The 20,285-nt window shown below is 43.8% G+C and overlaps 1 protein-coding gene across 1 annotated transcript in view; it reads left to right on the plus strand.

Moving 5' to 3' along the window:
* Nucleotides 1-622: 622 nt before the first annotated feature.
* Nucleotides 623-20,285, plus strand: part of PARM1 (prostate androgen-regulated mucin-like protein 1) — a 109,673-nt gene continuing 90,010 nt past the window's right edge. The window contains exon 1 of the mRNA XM_060654857.3: nucleotides 623-1,160. Coding sequence (XP_060510840.1) covers nucleotides 623-1,160 — 538 coding nt within the window. The remainder of the gene's footprint in view (nucleotides 1,161-20,285) is intronic.

Raw genomic sequence — 20,285 nt, forward strand, 5'->3', positions numbered from 1 at the left:
GGGTGCATCCTACCCATACCATTAGCTAGTTGTGTGGTCTTGGACAAGTACTTAAACCTCCCTGTACTTCCACTTCCTCCCCTGAAAACGAAGATATAATAGTGCCCACCTCAAGGGACTGTTGTGAGAATTCACACAGTTAATATCTGTGCAGCACAGTTGCCCAGCACACAGCAATCACTCAGGAAATGTCAGCCTTTGTTTTTATAACCCCAGTGCACAAACTGTTCAATTATGGGGTCCCAGCCCTTACCAGCTATGTGACCTTGAGTGCATTACTTCTCTTCTCTAGGCCTTGGTTTTCTCATCTGGTAAATGGAATAGCAGCAATCTTATGTCACAAGATTGTTGGAAGGAGTCATGATACCACACCTAGAAGGTTGCCTGGCTCAGTGATCCCATGATCACTGTTACCTGACCTTAGTGTTATTTCCTCTGGTAAGAAGCTGAATAGGATAAAAGACATCCTGGCTCAGGCAGCAGGAAGTGCAGTGGGGTTGAATGCGCATGAGGGTGTAACCTGCACGCAGGAAAGTAATGTGTATTCTCTTACGCAATAGCGGGGTCTTGGCTCCTCGGGTTGACGCCTAAGGTGGCATATGGTCACCTGTTGTAAGCATTCATGAGAAAAGTTGAGATGAACTCCCCAGGGCAGAGATCTGCTCACACTCAGCATCCGTTTAGTTCCCAGCACCGTGCTAGACTCTTAAACCTTTTCAAAACTCGAGTCTGTCCAGCAGAGGCCGCCCTGGGCCGGGGCTCCCGGGACCCGAGCGCGCCGGGAGAGGGGAGGCCAGGGGGTGGCCTTGTCAGCGCCGCGGGGCCCGGGTGGGAGGGGTTTGGCGGGGGCAGGCGCGGCGGCAGAGGCGGCCCCGGCTCGGGCGGCTGGGATGGAGCAGAAACGCGTCCGGCGCGGGAGCACACGCAGCTGACGGAGCCGCACCGCGTTTGCCTGGCTTCTCCGTCAGCCGCAGGAACAGCCCGAGCCGCCGGGGCTGAGCGCGCAGAGCCGCCCTCGCCTCCCGGCTCCCGCGGCAGCCAGCCGGGCAGAGGAGGAGCCGTACGCGCCCGGAGCGCTCGGTCATTCCCGGAGCTCGGCACCGAACACCCGGGTACCATGGTCTGCACGACTCTCTTCGCTCTCTGCATCTTCACGGCAGGTATTTGGGGGCGCCGTCCTCCCCGAGCGGCCGGGCGCGGGAGGGGCTCCGGCGGCCGGGGCTGGAGCTGGGGCTGGAGCGGGGACACCGGGAAGTAAGTCACCGCGCGCGGGCGGCCCGAGTGGCGCGAGCCTCCGGAGTTGCGTGAAGGTATGTGCGCACTTGAATTTGGGGTGGTGTGAGCCTGTGGAGAGCCTGGGCTGTGCGAGACCGAGGGGGTGACGGGGTCCTTCCTGTCGCAGCCCGCGCCCGCACAAACTCGGAGCTTTGTGGAACAGGTGGCTGCGCGACGCGTTCGAACCCTGGTGGGCGATACTGATGGCGACTTGAGGCTTTTCGGGTCTCCGAGCACACCCTGCCAGAGTCGGGCAGCCGACTTCTTGAGGAGGTTGGACCCTGGGAGGGAAGAGAAAGCGGGAGAAGCGGCGGGGGAGCGGGGCGATGGCATCTGGATGGCTCTAAACGGTGGCTGCGCGCGCGGCGGGTCTGGTTGCGGTCCCTGAGACTTGGCGGTCTCTGCTCTCCGGTCTCCCGCGTCTGTGAGGAGGTGCGCTTGGGGATGATGCGGCACTAACAGCCCCACCGGCAGCTGCCTGACTCGCGATCAAACCTGGGGTTGCAATTCTACCCCGTGACCCGGAGCCTCCCCAAAAGGGGAGAGACCGTGGCACAACCCGTTAAGTTGGCTAAAACTACCCCCCGCCCCCGACACCAATTCAGGAAGTCTTCGCCGCGCGCGTCTCGCGGGTCTCGGGACCACCGACCGCGGCCTCTGGCAGGGGCTGTGGAGAGAGGATCAGGACTGAGCTCGGCTTAGTGGGGGCCGGGAGACATTCAACCAACGCTTTCAGTCTGGTGCTGGGTACCCAGCTTTTCCAGAAAATGCAGCCGGACAAGGGACAGCTGACTCTGGATAAGGTGGCAGTGGAACAAGCAGCGGAGTACGCGGACACCGGCATGTTTCGATAAGAATGTTCCAAAGCCATATGGCACAAGCGCTGCTGCCTATATAGTCCGTGAATTCTTTTCCTCCTGAATCGCTTGGGCTCCTGTAATTGTGGGCAGCGGTCGTTACAATCCTTGGAAAAGAAGCCAGGAGTTTCCTGACAGCTCACAAAAGAGAGTGCAATTTTCAGGAAAAGTTTCCAGACTTGAGAGTATAGCGTGTTTTGTTTCATTTTTGTTTTTGTTTTTCTCGACTTGCTGAAAGCCTGAGAAAACCTTTCGTTTTGGTATCCGCACGGTTAGCAATCGCGTCTGCGGAGGTTCCGGAACACTCTGGGCGCTTTGGCTACACCGCCTCAGCGGGGAGCGCCAGGATCCTAGCAGGTGTAACAGCCGCCATCCCGAACCACGGGGTTGCCATGTGAGGCAATTCCAGCCCCACTCCAGGCAAGAGGTGTTTACGAAATGACATGAAAGGTGCCTTTACTTTTCTCCTCGCTAGGAATCTTTTCATGAAGCTCAAAGCTCAGAAAAACTTGAGTGAGCCAGTAGAGCCTATAGATAGGTTTGTTTCCCAATTTGATCTTGTGGCTTGTCTTTTTTTTTTTTTTTTTTCAGTTTTTTTAATGTTTATTTATTTTTGAGAGAGAGAGACAGAATGTGACCAGGGGAGGGGCAGAGAGAGAGGGAGACACAGAATCCGAAGCAGGCTCCAGGCTCTGAGCTGTCAACACCCAGCCGGAAGGGGGACTGGAACCAAGAACCCTGAGATCATGACCTGAGCTGAAGTCAGACTCAATGACTGAGCCACCCAGGGGCTCCATTGTCTTTTTTAATTTTTATTGATAGCTCTGGCAGTTGGCACTACCTGTATTAACCCTACTAGGCAGTGTATTGTAGCTTTTTTTTTTTTTTTCTAAGGAACTCAACATTTTTTTTTCTTGGTCAGTTTTAGAGTTTAGCCCAGCTCTTCTGGAGGTGAGACTATTGCCCTTGTCCATCAGTGGAGAGAGAGGGCTGGTGGACACACAGAGTAGCCTCATCCCCATCCATGTACACATGGTGGGGGGGTGGTTCTGAAGGGAGAAAGCCACAGCCTCCCAGTTTGGGGGCTCTCCTGACCCTGGAAACATAGTTAACGTTTCTGCATGTCTTTCAACCTTCCATCTGAAGGAATCTCTTTAGGGGAGGCTACTTGCAGTTAGTTGTCAGGAAAATAATATAAAAATTGGCATAAATACCTCATGTGATTCTTTGCATCCCAAAGTAGGGTGTTTTCAGAAACCAAAATAGCATTTTTCTGGGAAAAACAATAGAGGTGTCAGTAAAGGAGAGAGGGGTGAGGGTTCCTGAAATGAGTGTGGCATGTATGTTTCAGTGACTCCCAGCTCCTCTGGTGAAGCTCTGGTTAGTTTTACCCAGTAGTTGCTACTTTTGTGTTCTCCTGTAATCTTCCTCCTCCTCTCCTCTTCCTCCTCCTCCTCCAACTTCTCCTCCTCTTCTTCTACCTTCTACTCTTCCTTCTTTTTCACCCCTCCAGTAAAATTCTTCAGGTGATACCTTCTTGAGCCAGAAATGGGGTTTGGCAGGGGACATTTTGTAGCTTAGTAAATCTACTCGGTATATTCATAGCACTTACTCCTGCCTGAATAACGGACACTTGGACACTTGCAAATATGTGGGCATTGTCAACAAAAGTAATCTTGACACTTACTCACTTGTATTTTAAAAAGAAGGAAGAGAGAAAGCTTGAACCATCTTCAGTTCTTTCAAAGTTGACTGTGGCATAAACTGTTAAGGGTATTTTACAGACCATTCTCAAACATCTCTCTGTACAAGGCACACGGGAGTCCTGCCTCCAAATTGAAATATAAGCCGGCACCATCACATTTTGGCTGCAGAACTGAGGAGGGAGGGAGGGAGGATGGCAGGGTGCAGGAAGTTTCCATCTTCATTCCTTTCCCTCTCCCTTCTGGATTCTCTTCTCCTTGCCCACCACCATCATTGCCACCTCTTGGTGTTCTATGGCTGAATTGTTTAAAAACTTCTTCACTCAAGGGTACCTGGGTGGCTCAGTTGGTTGAGCGTCTGCTCAGGTCATGATTTTGTGGTTCGTGAGTTCCAGCCCCAAACTGGGCGTTCTGCTATCATCAGCCTGTCAGTGCAGAGCCCACTTCAGATCCTCTGTCCCTCTCTCTCTGCCCTTCCTCTGCTTGCGCTCTCCCCCACCCTGCAAAAAAAAAAAAAACTTCCTCACTGAGACATCTGAGATATACTAGAACTTTACAAAGCCCTTTTCCAACACTCAAGGGGGACAAAAGGGAAGCAAACACAGGTAAAAGAAACACAAACCCCATGATCCTACTTTCCTGTCCTGGAGAGTCTGCCTTGTCTATCCCTGCTCTCTCCGCGAAGAAACTATCATATCTTACCCCAGTACTTAGGTTGCCCTAGGCAACGACTGGTTGCCCTTTGGTGATCAAGACCAAGTGAGCTAGACTGCAGTCGGCCACCAGCTAGAGATCCTGTTTGTGCTCTGGGCTTATCAGGTAGCTCTTCTCCAGGTGACTAACATCTAGAATGTCCTTATCATGGAAGGGCAACCCCACCCTACACATTTATGGCTGTGTTCTCACTGCCGATCCTGATATATAGGTCAAGAGCTTATCATAAGCATAGGAAAGCCTCACCATAAATCATATCATAAACTTATTAAAAATAAACCAAAAATGCACACACATTTAAGAACAGTGAGGTTATCCGTGGTTGTCTGGGAGGGGGGTGACGGGTTGCTCACGGTCCTCTAGCCTGGTTATCTCCTGTTCCCTGAAGTCAGTAGCACAAAGAAGTGACACCTCCTTCCCATGAAACCTGACCTGAGAAGGAGGAAGCTCTTCATTGTTATCTGATACCTTTACCGAGGCAGTGTTGCAAAGTGGTAAGCGGGAAGATTAGATTTGTACCTAGATTGCCTAGATTTTGTACCTAGATTGCCTAGGTACAAAGCTAAATTTTACTAGGTACTAAGTGTATAATTTAGGACAAGAAACAAAATTGGGAAAGTAAAACCTCCATAAGGTTGTTGAAACTGTTAAGTGACTGAATATACCTACAGTGCCCAGGACATGGTAAGCACTCAATAAGTGTTAGCCACTATTGTTTTTATTACTCTTGTAAATAAAGTTTAGTAGCAATTGCTACCCATCACATCCCCCTCTCGGAAATAGAGTTTCTGTGCTTGTGCTTAGACTATGTAAATCAAAGATCTCAACTAATATCCTAGCACAGTGCCAGCTGTTCTGGCAAACCTTAATGTGCAAATTAAGAAAATATTCAACTGAGCCTACTAAATGCCTAATTTGAAAAGGTTAATAATGTGTCCTCTCAGCTTTAGCACAACAGTCCAAAAAATGCTCTGTAACGAATAGAAGTCAAGTCTCATGAAGGACTTTATTTCTTCCACAAAGCCTTTTGCAAACTGTGTGTGTTTCAGAAGCCCAACTCAGCTAAACCTTAAAGTCAGATTCCTAGAGCCATAAATTTTGGATGATTCAGATCCAAGAACTTAGGAATAGGCAGCTCATGGTTATCTGAATGATCCAGAATGGCTCTCTTTCATTCTCTTTCTCTCTGTCTCTGTCTCTCAAGCCCAAAATCATCAGTAATGGTCAGATCTCTAATTTACCTTGAGCATTTGGGCCAGGTTTAATTGTGTGTTTTCATAAGGAAAATATTGGCCAATGTCTGATGTTTGATCAGACATTCTTAAGCAAGAGTTTTCTCTGCAGGGGTTGGTAGGTGAGGAGGTGGCCACAGAATTTGGAAACAATGGACATTTTAAAAATACTTTCAAAAGGGATTGGCTGTCTTAACACCCATAGCCTTTACAACAGTTTGCTTTCTTTTGCAAGTATCTGTCACTTAAGTTGGACATGATAGTTTCGGAATCAAATATTTGCTTTGCTAATAAGATACTGAATGAAACAGTTGTTTGGGAAAAAATAATGTTTCATTTAGAAGACAGTGGCAATTCTGAAAAGAGGTAGGCAGGTAGTGAGTGCATGCCTTAGGCAATGATTGCTTTTTACTTGGAAATGCAGGGCTAATAGGTTGTCGTCCAGTGAATGTGCAAGTGGGGTGACTATAAAATAAAACGGATTTATGTGTGGCATTGCTTATATTTTTAGTCACAGCTTCAATTATTTAAATGACAGAATTCACATAACATCAGATTTTCTGATGTGTAGATCATTAAGGGCTCGTCATAATCCTTATGCCAAAGTAGCCTGTTTCTTTCACCTGTCTTTTACCTGTTTTAATGTCGTTTATAAACCTTGAGACCTTTGCCAAGGTCTCAGTGATGTAGAAATCGTTACAACAAAACAGACAATTACATAATTCTTTCCATCTATGTTTTTCATTGGTACAGGGTGGTATAATGTCAACTGAAAATAAGCTGTTTTAGTTTTCTTTTGGCTAGCGCTGCCAGATTTAGCAAATAAAAACGCAGGTTGCCCAGTCTAATTTGAATTTCAAATAAACAGTGTATTCTAAGTATGTCCCTCATAATAGTTGGGACACTTAAACTAAACAATTCTTCGTGGTTTATCTCGAATTCAGATTTAACTGGGCATCCCGTATTTTATCTAGAACCCCTACCTTTGGCCTTTCATCTGCGGTTCACCTAAACAAGGGGTTTGATACAGGATTAGCTCTATTTTGAACCCCACCTCACCTAGCATTAGTTGTCCTGTACCTTTTCAGTCTGTTCTTGGGAAGACAAATTTAAGAGCAGCTGTCTCTAGGATAGCATTGTTATGTGGTTTTGAACAATTGGGATTTCCGTAGCCTTCCTGAGGCTCTATTACCTTAGCCTCCTGTACCGTTCCTTTAAAAAAAAACACACACAACAGTATACGTATTTTAAATGGTAGCAATGTTCTTGCCTGAGAGCTGGAACTAGAAGCCTTCTAGAATCCAGCTGGCAACTGATTAAAAAAGAAAGTTAGAGAATAGCTTTGGATTTCAATGCTTTCTTCTGTGCCAGGATCTTCGTACATCTCACAAATATTAATTATATAAGGTTTACATAATTCTTGCTGTATAGGTCTATTGGAATACTTGAAATCTGTAGGTATGGAGCCTCAAGCAGCATATTAGAATTTCAAGGCAAATTGGAAAAAAAAAAAAAAAAAAACAACCTGAAGCAATTGGACTGTGGTGGGAATTTGCACCTTTTATACCTAAGGCAAAATCTGTGAATAGGTAACTGTTCGTGGAAAACCATTGTGAGAAGTTACCAGTGTGGTATTTAGAAAACATGTCTATAGGATCCAAAATAAGATGAATGGTAGAATACTTTGATGATAACATCTTCCAAATTCTGACACCTGATTTGCTTTTTTATGAGGGAGAAAATAAGGACAGAGGAACTCTAGTGCAGGTGTTGAACATGAAAAGAATTGGAGGGGAGAAGATTTTGTTTGATTTTTTTGTTTTGTTTTGTTTTTTGGCCATGGTTGAATGGGGTGATGAAAATATATGTTACCTTTTAAATTACGATATTCTTGCCAGTTTTGTGTTGTCCAGAAGCATAACCTCATTACTGACAGAGTTTGCTCACTTACTATTGTATCTGTGACATCGGATTATTACCGGTGCTATCCGCTTCTTAGAAAATCTTTTCAGTTTCTGTTAGAAAAGCTTTTGTGATCCCGCATATGGGCAACAGACAGATACCATTATACTGGTGTTGAACATTTATTTGACTGTTAAACACTCCATGCTATATGATTCTTGCTTTGTACTATAACTCGGATTCTTTAGGAAGAACAATGACAATCATTGTAAGGATAAAAGGAGGCCCTCTTTATTCACTATGCAAATAATGAATGCTCTCTTTATTCACTACAATGCCTTGTCACTACGTGTTTAGGGAAATGTTTAAGACACCATCATTCTACTGAGTTCATGGAACATGTCAAGTTATATTAGATTATGAAAGGATTTCAACACATCTGAGAATGAGAACACAAGGGAATCTAGATGCCCATCTGTTCATCAGAAGGTCCTAAAGGATCTGGTGGCCCTAACACCTCTTTGTTGGCTGGGGAAAAGAGGCAAGTTATCGGCGGGCACACTCTGCCAGTCAGGAATCCTTGCTATCGATGGATGCTGCCTGAGAGGCAACATCAAGATGAATACGGCCATCACCCAGCTGATGAGGAACGGAACCCTGGATGTTTGTCTTAAAAATTACAGGGGTAATGGGGACAGCATTCAGGAGGCGAGAGCTCTGGAATTCTCCTTTTTGAAGAGCTGTTCAGACAGGCCTGAGCAAGAGAGGGAATTACCAGTTTTGAAGGATAAATGATCATTCATCATTTACATTCTAGGAAATGTTGCATGGCAACTCAACTTTCTAGCTGCTCAGGTTGAAAATCACGAGTCCTCTTTGAGTCAGGTTGAAAATCTTTTGAGTCTTTTTCTCTCAATGCCCCTCATCCGATCCTTCAAGATCTCTTTGCCCTACCTTTAAAATAGATACAGAATTCAAACACGCTTTGCCACCTCTACTGCTCTCACTCTGGGTGAACTACCATCTCTTTCTCCTGGAATATTGTGGTGGCCGGCTCGTAGGTCAACCAACTTTTGCCCTTGCCTTCCTAAAGTCTTTTCTCTACATAGCAACAGTTGATCCAATAGAAATGTATCAGATGACGTCATCATTCTATTCACAGCTTTACAGTGGCTTCCCATTGCACCCAGAGTGAAATCCCAAGTCCTTACCGTGGCCATTAAGACCACCATGAGCCACCACCACATTCATCCTTGGACCTGGGCCTCTGCATCTTCTTCGCTCATCCCACGCTAGCCACACTGGCTTTCTTAAAGCACTCGATGGCTGGTTCCTCTGTCTAGCGCATCCTTTCTCCAGATGGCTAATTCCCTCACCTCACGAAAATCTTCGCTCAAATGGCACCTTCTCAATGAGACTTCTCCTGACCAGCACTTTAAAATTACAGCCTGTTGCACCTCACAATACCATATTACCAGTGCCCCTTAACTGCCTTTCCCTCTGCTTTTTCTTTAATGTCTATCTCCCTCCATCCCTTACCCATCCCTGCCCCCCTGGGATTTTGTCGGTTGTTTTCTGTAGGATCCCCAGTGCTAAATACTATGTGGCACTTAGGGTGTGCCCAAAATATATTTGTTGAACTGAATGATTAAAATACATTTTTAAGGGTGGCCAAAATGAAGACTTAATTCAAATTTTACCTTAGATCACCCAAAAATGAGACCTTGGCAAACTCACTTACTATCAGGTGCTTATGTCTAGTGTTTCCAGTTAGTTTTTTTAAAAAATATGAGTCAGCCTTTAGTTTTCATTGAGGGTTACAAAAGCTAAGCTTTAAAATCAGCTTTTTTTTTTTTTTTTAGCTATGCACATACAAAACACTTCTTTTAAAAATGTAAGCCTTCCCCCCCCCCCACCCCCCATGGATGTCAGTTTAAAATAGCTGAAATGTCTTAAGTTCTCTGGCCAATTAAGAAAATGTCACCTTGGGGGGCACCTGGGTGGCCCAGTCGGTTAAGCATCTGACCTGTTTTCGACTCAGGTCATGATCTCACTGTTCCTGAGATCAAGCCCCAGGTTGGGCTCCATGCCGACAGCACAGAGTCTGCTTGGGATTCTCTCCCTCTCTCTCTGTCCCTTCCCACTCTCTCTCTCTCTCTGTCTATCTCTCTCTCTCCCTCCCCAACTAACAGAGAGAGAGAGAGAATGTCACCTTGGGACACCTGGGTGGCTCAGTGGGTTGAGCATATGACTCTTGATTTCAGCTCAGGTCATGATCTCCTGGTTCATGAGTTTGAGCCCCATGTCAGGTTCTATGCTAATGGTACAAAGCCTGCTTAGGATTCACCCTCTCTCTCCGCACCTCCCATTCATGCTCTCTCTCCCTTTAACTCAACAAAAAACAAATAAACTTTAAAGAAAAAAACAAAATGTCACCTTTAGGGCACCTGGGTGGCTTAGTCAGTTGAGCATCCAGCTCCTGATTTCGGCTCAGGTCATGATCTCATGGTTTGTGGGATGGAGCCCTGCATCCATCCGGCTCTGCGCTCTCTCTCTCTCCCCCTCTCTCTGCCTCTCCCCTGCACGTGCACATGCTTGCTCTCTCAAAATAAATAAACATTAAAAAAAGAAAGAAAGAAAATGTCACCTTTGAGCTCAGCTAGAAAGATAAAGATACCTCCACTATTTGAACATTTTTGAGAATTTTCTGAATAACTAAAAACAACCCGATGGTGAAAAATAATTTGAGTCTGAAGGAAGCATGACTGGCGGTTTCCCAGTGATGTTTGAGAAAGTTAAGTAAATTCAGATGCTGAGTGTTGAGAGCATAAGTTATTTACTAATAAACTTGAACAGAATGGGGAGTTTTCTTGACCTTAAAGACTCTGCATTCTGCCTTCACTGGTCATTCTGAAATATGAATTGTGTTTTAGTACAAGCAATGGATGGAAGTGATTAAAGCCTTGACTAAATCAAACCTGCATCCCGAGAGCACGTGTTACCGACCTGCGGGGCTGACACCCCCTGACAGGGCTGGTGTTAAAATCACCCAGGCTGGCATATCCCTCAGCTTCATTATCCAACAAATGTTCATGGAACTCTCCGGCTCACATAGAAACATTTCATTATATAGCAGCTGCCAAAAAGAACAGGAGCTTAGGATATAACCACATACTTGTCTGGAAGCCTCAGGGGCAATGGTAAAATTTAAGATTGTACTTGAAGCGCAACCTATAAACAAAGCAAAGAATAGAAAAGATGACATTTTGCATTAAAAACACCTGCCTTGCTTGACCAGTGAGGTCCATTGCCCATTCTTGAGGCGGGAAGGCGCCCAGGCATCTTGAAGTGTAGCAACATTGACTATAAACTGGGGAGGGGCAAAGGACAGTGAGTCTGCCCCAATGCTGGAGGACCAGCAGGGGTGTGGGCGTGACTCTGGACAATAGGTGACCATTCCCCCACCTCCCGGCTCTGGGAAAGACCGTGTCCCCGACTGAGATGGAAAGCAGGGCCTATGGTAATTCTAGGCTTAATTTTTGAGGAACTGTCAGACTGTTTTCGAAAGTAGCTGCATCATTTTATATTTGTGTAGTCCATCTCAATAAAGCTATTCAAGTAACATTTTTTAAAGTTTTTATTTATTTCTTTTGAGAGAGAATCCCAAGCAGGCTCCATGCTGTTAGTGCAGAGCCCAACACGGGGCTCAATCCCACAACCGTGAGATGATGACCAGAGCCAATATCAAGAGTTGGATGCTTACCCCCCGGAACCATCCAGGCGCCCCTCAAGTGAATTTTTTTTAAATAAAGGAAGGGAAAGGAACATGCATCCACAAGACAAGTTTCCCCAAATCTCGAAGACAAATGTGGCTGCTGAAGGAGCAAAAATTATTACATCACTGAGAACCGTTCCAGTTTGGAGGGTTATCAGAAAGAGGGAGAGATGTGATTTTTGAGATTAGGAAATTTACAGCCAAGTTTTTGTTAAAAAAAATGAAATGTCAGTAAGGGATTATTGTCTCTTGTTTGGTAACAGTTTTTAAAAGCTGCCCCCCCCCCCACTGTTTTTTTTTTCTTATTATGGAAACTATAAATAGACACAGAAATTGACAAGAATGTGTCTCTTACTGGCCCAGACCTGATTCAGAGTCTGTTTGTTTTGGTTAAGAACTTTTTTTTTTAAGTAGTTTTTTTAAGTAGGTTTCACACCCATTGCAGAGCCCAACATGGGGCTGAACTCATGACCCCAAGACCAAGACCTGAGCTGAAACCAAGAGTCACCTGTTTAACGGAGCTACCCAGGCAACCCTTGGTGAAGAACTTGTAAAAATATTAATATGTTTAATTATTTAAAAATAATTAAAATGTTAGTACATTGGAAATAACATAAATGTCTAGGTATAAAGCACTAATCCAGTAAACTAGCATACATTCAAGCTTCATTCAATCACATAATACCAAGCGTTTGGATGAATGAGGCGGTTAGTTTATTTATGTACTAACACATTAAATAGGTTATGATCTGTTGAAATAATAATTGTCACTTTATATTTCACAATTGTATCAGAAAAGCAAGTTACAGAATAAATGTACATTGTGATGAAATATTGAAAGCATTATTTTTATATCTGTGCCTGCACAGAAAATGATTCAGAAGAATCTAGTGGTTATTTCTGGCAGGTGGGCTTTGGATCAGTATTGCTTTTTATGCTCTTTTGTTGTGTCTGAAATTTTTTTAATAGTTTGTATTACCTTCACAATTAAAAAAGTAAAGATAGTATCAATAATTCAATTCCTCTTTATCAACATTTAATGTGGCTATAGTAACTGCTGGATAGCTATTTTTATCCTCAAAATCTTGATTCAGAAATCCTTCTGATGGAGCCTTCAAAAACTATATCTTAGAAAAGCAAAAACCTCAGGAAGGTTTACAGGATATCACTGACTTAACGGGCAGGGAAGGTTCTGGGAAGGAATTGACTTAAAGTAATATTATATTTTGTAAAACCAGAGCGCTACATAAATCATTGATCAGAACAACTGTCTCAGTATTTTAAGAAACTCTGACTTAACTGATCAGTATTTCAGATACTTCATTCATTTTTAATATCTTGATTTTGATTTTTTTGTCACTTATGGGAGCAATTTTAAATTAAAACATTATTCTAAGCTTCTCTAAAATGAAATCTGTCATCTTAGACATCAAATAAGAAAAACAGTCCGCAAAGAATATAGGATTTGTTTTTCTTCAGCAACATTAAATTTGTTATATCATCTTTTTGATAAAATAATCAATAAAATGTGGTTTAAACAAATGTGAAAGCATCCATTACTAACACCCCATGAGCATATAGGTCAACCCCTTTGTATTCCAAATAAGGCTCATAAACATGCTAGTATAAGGCAGAGATTTCACATTTGTAATTTTTAGTTTTAGTAGGTATCGCACTATACTATGATGTTGATTTCCTTTGCCACTTCATCTAATCCCATGGGAGAGACAGTACCAATCCCATGTTGTAGTTTAGGTCACTGAGTCTCAGAAGTTAAGTAATCACACAGCTGATAAGTGACAGAGCTAGGCTTTGAACCCGGTCTGTCCTCTTTTACCCACCTTAGCCCCTACTGTCTTGAATGGCCAAATCAGACTATGTAAATTTGGTCTCGGAAGTTTCTCTCTCGACTCTGGTCCTCTTCCCCATCCCCGCATCTACGGACTTGACCGAGGACTTTGTCATCTTTTCCTAGACTGTCACAGTAACTCCTAAATGGTCACTGGCCACCCTTTCTCTTCTCACAGTCTCTCACCACTCTTTTGGAAATCATTCAGGCCAAACTGCCTCCTCCCCACCAAAGGAGGAGAAGCAACCCTAGATCTACTTAAGAGTCTTCTAGGTGCTCTGATTGTGGCTCCTAAACCCCATTTCCACCAAAGGAGGAGTGCCTGGCTGACTTAGTCGGTTACGTGTCCAACTCCTGATCTCAGCTCAGGTTGTGATCTCACAGTTCAGAAGATCAAGCCCCGACTTGGGCTCTGTGATGACAGCACAGAGCCTGCTTGGGATTCTCTCTCTCCCTCTGTCTCTGGCCCTCCTCCTCTCACACATGCTCTCTCACTCTTGTCTGTCTCTCTCTCTCAAAAATAAATAAACAAAATTTTAAAAAGAACGAAGGCTTCTTAGAGAAGTGGCGAATTCCACGTCTGTGTTAGAAAATACATAAGATGAGCCTAGAATATCTTGTTCTACCAGGTAGTAAGAATGCTGTCAAAGGCTACCAGGCTCCTGTCAGAAAGACTCAGAACCACTTAATGAGGCTCCCGCTGGCCAAAGATGGGACAAATTGAACGTCAGTAAGGATAACTGCAGTGGATTGGATCACATTGTTCAAACTCACGAGTTAATTGTGATACCAGAACAAAACAGTAACAGCACACAGCTTCATTGGTCTCCCTTGGAGGAGGCTGTTATTTGGGGAAATAAGACATAAATAGAATTAAAATTCTTGATTGATTGATCTTATTTTTGCCTTTATTTTGTGCTGTGTCCCACGGGGTGACCACATACTAGATGATGGGATGACTGTCTTTATATAGGTATCCTAGCTAATAAATGAAGATGTCATGGTAGAAATAGAATAGCACCATATTGTATCACCTAATGAGTTAGTGAATCTTGGCACTGACCCTCACTGGCTGACAACACCGTGAAGGGTGGCATAGCCAGATACTATATCTCCTGATGGAAAGGTACACCATCCCCTGTGAAATAGGCTTCCCACACTGAAGGGAACCCACATCTGATCAAGCCTCCACATCTAACTGTGAAGTCACAGGAAATACAGAGGCCCAAAGAGGGTGTTAAGTAACACCACAGAAGTGGAATCAACAAACTTCTGACCACAGACAACTCTACAGGACAGACATCCTTGGTTTCTTCAGTAAATAAATTGCAAGGAAAAAAGGGAGATTGAGAGAAAGATGGGGAGGCAGGATTTATCGATGAAAAAGAGACTTTAAGAGAGACACAGTGACCAGTCACAATTGTGGACCTTACTTGGATCAAACCAAAACTGTAAGAATAAATTATGATATTTCTGAGACAATTGGGAATTTAATCATTGCCTAGACATTTGATGATATTAATTATTATCGTTTCAGTATGACAATGACATAGCCATATGTTTTTAGCAATAGCCCTTTTAAATGTTCATTTGTTTTTGAGAGAGAGAGAGCATGAGTTGAGGAGGGGCAGAGAGAGAGGGAGACACAGAATCCGAAGCAGGCTTTAAGCTCTGTCAGCACAGAGCCTGACATGGGGCTCGAACTCATGAACCTTGAGATCACAACCTGAGCCAAAGTTGGACGCTTAACCGACTGAGCCACCCAGGTGCCCCACAGCCCTTATCTTTTAGAAATACACACTGTTACATTTACATAAGAAGTGCCACTGTGCCTAGTATTTGCTTCAAAATCCTAGAGAAAATAGTTTTGTGTGTGTGTGTGGGGGGGGAGGTTAACAGAAAAAAAATGATTTTGGGTTGATAATTCTTGAAACTGGGCAAAGGGTACATAAGGGTCCATTGCACTCTTCTCTCCCATTTTTTGTAGATGATTAAATTTTCCCATTATTCAAAGTTTTTATAAAGAATTTTCCAGAAACCCCCCATTTCTTACAGAAACAAGTCCAAACTCCTTAGCAAGTGGCTTAAGATCTGAGTTAGAGGCAGAACGAAAGATAGTGCGGGTACTCGTGGTATGAGAGGCTACAGAAACAAATAGATGATTCTTGTTTGGGAAGTCTTCCCCAGGATGGAAGCACACGCCACTACCTTCAGGCCTTCGCTCTGCCAGTTCCTCATTCTAGAATGCTGTACTCCATTGGCTGCCAGCCAAAATTCTCTTCATCCTGTAAGCTCAGAGTTCCCCTTCAGCTGTTTGCATACGTTACCCCTTTAGACTTCCGGCCTTTGGAGAGGAAGAATGCTGTCTTAGCTTCAAATCCCTTGCCCAGGTGTGAGTGTATACACAGTAGGTGCTCAGGACTTACTGGGTTGAACTGACGAATCTGAAGCTCAAAGATGGAGACCCAAGATCTCACAGCTCCTTAGCGGCTGAACTTAGACTACAAATCTCATGTTTATAGGAATAGGAGTGCCCCGACTTTAAAGACTCCAAAGCCCCTTCTTCATTGTTCCCTAGCACTCCTCCACTTAGAGTTAGGATTAAAGGCTTCATGATCTCTGAAAGAAGTAAACCATTGGGGTGTCTGGATGACTCAGTCCGTTAAATGTCTGACTCTTGGTTTCAGCTCAGGTCATGATCTTGGGGTTCGTGAACTCAAGCCCTGTGTGGGGCTCTCTGCTGACAGTGTGGAGACTGGGATTCTCTCTCTCCCTCTCTCTTCTCTGCCCTCCCCTGCTCATGCTCTATCTTTCTCAAAATAAAAAAAAAATAAGCTTTAAAAAAAAAAAAAGAAGTAATGCATTAGAGTAGCTGAGAGTAATTTATTTATTGCCATGGACTGGCACATAGAAGGGCAGAGAGCCTCTAGTAGCCTGTAGGACGAAAACATTTTGGGAGTGGAGAGTGCCCTGGGAGCTGGGACAGCTCCTGGGTAAGGAGCTGCATGGTGAGAGGCTCCACGAATGCAAGGGACATCAGAAGGTCCCAGGGGAAGCACAGGATCACACAGCAGCTCGTGAAATTTGGAAAGGAATTGTAATCGCTTTCCAAACAAGCGTGCTGTCTTTGGACAACCACCCTTAGCAGCACATACTTTTGCAATAAAATTTCACTTTAGCTAAGAGAATCCAGTAAAGATTGCCCTTTAAAGGATTCATAGGTAGAGGTATTCAAAGGAAAGTGTGCTCTCCCGGGTAGGAGGGGACACCGGCTCCTGCCTTCTCTGTCGCCCGGCAGCAGAAGATGCCAGTAAGTGGCCTGTACCCAAACAGCACTCCCCCCATTCCGCTGCAAACTGCATGCTCCCTTGGACTGTGCCAAACTGCCAAGTTTGGGATAAATATAGATTAGCTATTGTCTTAGTTTCCTAGGGCTGTCATAACAAATTACCCCAAACTTGAATGGCTTAAAACAACAGAAATGTATTCTCTCACTGTTGTGGAAGCTGGAAGTTGGAAATTAAGGTTTCAGCAGGGCCATGCTCCCTCCAGAGCCTCAAGGGGAGGACTCTTCCTCGCTTCTTCCAGCTCCTGGTAACCCCAGGCATTCCTTGGCTTGTGGAAGCATTAACTTCAGTCTCTTCCTCCGTCTTCACGTGACCTTCATCCTCTGTGTCTGTGTCCAGATTCCCTTTACGAGGACACCGGTCACTCAGTCATATTGCATCAGGGCCAACCCTAATCCAGTATGGCCTCATCTTAATTTGATCATATCTTCCAAGACCAGATTTCCAACTAAGGTAACATTCACAGGTGCCTAGGGGTTAGGGTTTCCACATATCTTTTTGCCGGCACATGGTTTTAACCGATGCTAGCTGTATTATTTTTTTTTTTTTTTCAACTTTTTTAAATTTATTTTTGGGACAGAGAGAGACAGAGCATGAACCGGGGAAGGGCAGAGAGAGAGGGAGACACAGAATCGGAAACAGGCTCCAGGCTCCGAGCCATCAGCCCAGAGCCTGACGCGGGGCTCGAACTCACGGACTGCGAGATCGTGACCTGGCTGAAGTCGGACGCTTAACCGACTGCGCCACCCAGGCGCCCTAGCTGTATTATTTTCACTACTAAGCCATGTTCGTGAGAGGCACTCCCCCCACTGATAAAAGAAGCAGGCAATAATTTAATCAACTGTAAGTTAACTTTTTATTCAAGATAGCAGCTGCAGTCGCGTCAGGTATATTTTATTTTACTTGTTAACTTTTTAATTTCTATTTCCCTTGATTGTAGAGGGCTGGTTGAGACCGTTTAAATCGGGTATTTCTTAATCAGAGTGCTGTGGGCTTTTGGAGGGGACATAGCATAAAAAGACAGCATCCCTGGTCCCTGACCACTACATAAACAGTAGCACCTACAGACAGTGTGACAAGGAAGATAAAAGAAAAGCAGAGAGACAGAAAAAAAAAAAGAAGGGAGGGAAGGAAATGCCTTCACATATTTCTAAACTTATCAGCCTCATTGAGAACCAATGGTCTAAATTAATGAGATTTTTAATGACTCTCCTTAGATCACAGAATGGGTTGCACTAAGCAATAGCAATTCTGCTTATGCAGCCAGCTTAACTTCGAGAATACTCTAGATGCTTCAGGAACATTGTAATATTGGCATGGCTTGTAGCATGTATGCTGTTTGGGAGGCATGGGGCAAATTTGAGGGCGTTGTTTCACTTCTCTGCCAGTGTATTTGTGGGTGGGATGTGTGTTTTCCTCCTTTCTTACTTGCATCCTTCCTTACCAAAATAATTAGAAGAATTTAGAAAGGAGGAGACCAGGTAACGTGAGAAAGGATGTTTTTTTCAGGGAAAATTAATATTCAATGGATTCATGCATTTTTTGTAATATCTAAAACTCAACTCTTCGTCTCCATAAAAAGCTGGATAATCTGTATATTCAATAGCTATACTCATATACATCCACATCTTCTGATTAGGTAGGACATGGACATTTGTTTGGTTCTACCTAGTCAATGTTGTTTTGGAATTACAGCTTTCCTGATAGGGCAGAGTGAAAATCAATATTTGAAATTCTTTTCCCCGGAAAAAGTATAATTTCTCTTATAGGAGATGTAATTACCTAGATAGTTTTGCTTATATAGGCAAGAGAAATATTCTAAGAAAAGTGAGAGGTCTACTGTCTAAAGTCTTTATTGATTTGGGTTATTCTCAAAGGAGTAAAAAAATGTAAAGCTATAAACAAAGCTCCTTGATGAGAACTGAGTCCATGCTGAGATAAATAGTTACAAAGCAAGAGAACAGCCTCATTATATTTTTAAAATCCCAGGGAGAGCCATTGTTTTGGCAAAGCAATGTGGTCAAACAGCTTGGGACCCAACATCAGTGCCCAGGAGACTAGGAGTAAAGAGCTTTAGAAGCTTTGAATTTTTTTTTCTAAAACAATTAAGATTAAAGGAGTTAATCAGGAAATCTGAGGTTATATAAGGGTTGAGCAAGTCAACCAGCTCATGTATCTGTTTTGGGGCACATGCTTGGGATGACCAATCTTTTCCATGGAAGATTGTTCTTTATGATAATTCTTCCAGAATGAAAGGAGTGACAAGAACCATTAAAGTCTGAAAAGCGATCCCCACCACTGACATCTGAGAACATCCTGGCCTCTCCAGAGACATGAGACCGAAGAAAGCAGATGAGCCAGCTGGGCTCAAACCCTGAGGGGCCTGATGGGAAGAGGAAGGAAAGTGGGTCAGGTCTGGTGAAATAGCTTGTCTCCCTTGGCAAGTCAAGCTGGCCAGTTTGGAGGCTACCAGTTCTGTCATGACCCGCCTGGCCACCTCTCCACCTCCTCTCCAAACTTGGAATGGCAGCTGCCTGAGACTACACGGCACATGAGGCAGAAGCTAGGAGCAGATCTGGAATATAACCTCCGAAGCTCTAAGCCTCAATCTCCATGATAAATTCTTCTCAGAATTGGTGGGAAGAGGTCATTCACTACTGATGCAAGAACTACCCCGGAAAAATTAAAAGCCTGCTGAGATGGTGTATGAAGGGAAGGGAATTCTGGAGAAAAGGACCCAATTTCTCTTTGACGTCATTATTGTTGGGTTTCTAGGAAGACACAGAAAACTTGAACTAGAGGCACAAAGTTCACTGACATGAGCCAGGTGGTACTTCACCAGGTCTGTGCTAGCCAAGGTGACTTCATTTATCTTCTGTCTGAAGCTGTGCCTCTTCTGGTCGAACTATCAACAATAGCAGCTTGGATTTAAGAGAACATCTATGTTCTTTACTTCCTGAAAAGGGCTTTTTTTTTTCCTTCTAATTTTTTTAAAATTCCAGTGTAGGTAATATGCAATGTTATATTAGTGTCAGGTGTACAATATAGTGATTCAGTAATCCTGTACATTATTCAGTGTTCATCACAATATCTGTGTTCTTTAATCCCCATCCCCTATTTCGCCCATCCCCCCACCAGCCTCCCTTCTGGTAACCATCAGTCTGTTCTCTATAGTTAAGAGTCTGTTTCTTGGTTTTCCTTTTTCCCCGTGCTCCTTTGTTTCTTCAATTCCATATATGAGTGAAATCATACAGTGTTTGTCTTTCTCTGACTGGTTTATTTCACTTGGCATTATATGCTCTAAATAATCCATGTGGTTGCAAATGGCAAGATTTCATTCTTTTTTATGGCTGAGTAATATTCCAGTGTGTGTGTGTGTGTGTGTGTGTGTGTGTGTGTGTGTGTGTGTATACATATATATACACACATATGTGTGTGTGTGTGTGTGTGTGTGTGTGTATATATATATATATATATATATATATATATATATATACCACATCTTTATCCATTCATCAGTCAATGGACACTTGAACTGCTTCCATAATTTGGCTATTGCAGATAATGCTGCTATAAACATAGGGGTGCATATAACTTTTTGAATTAGTGTTTTCAGTTTCTTTGGGTAAAT

This window comes from Panthera onca, chromosome B1, assembly GCF_046562875.1.
Source record: "Panthera onca isolate mPanOnc1 chromosome B1, mPanOnc1 haplotype 2, whole genome shotgun sequence".
Lineage (NCBI taxonomy): Eukaryota > Metazoa > Chordata > Mammalia > Carnivora > Felidae > Panthera > Panthera onca.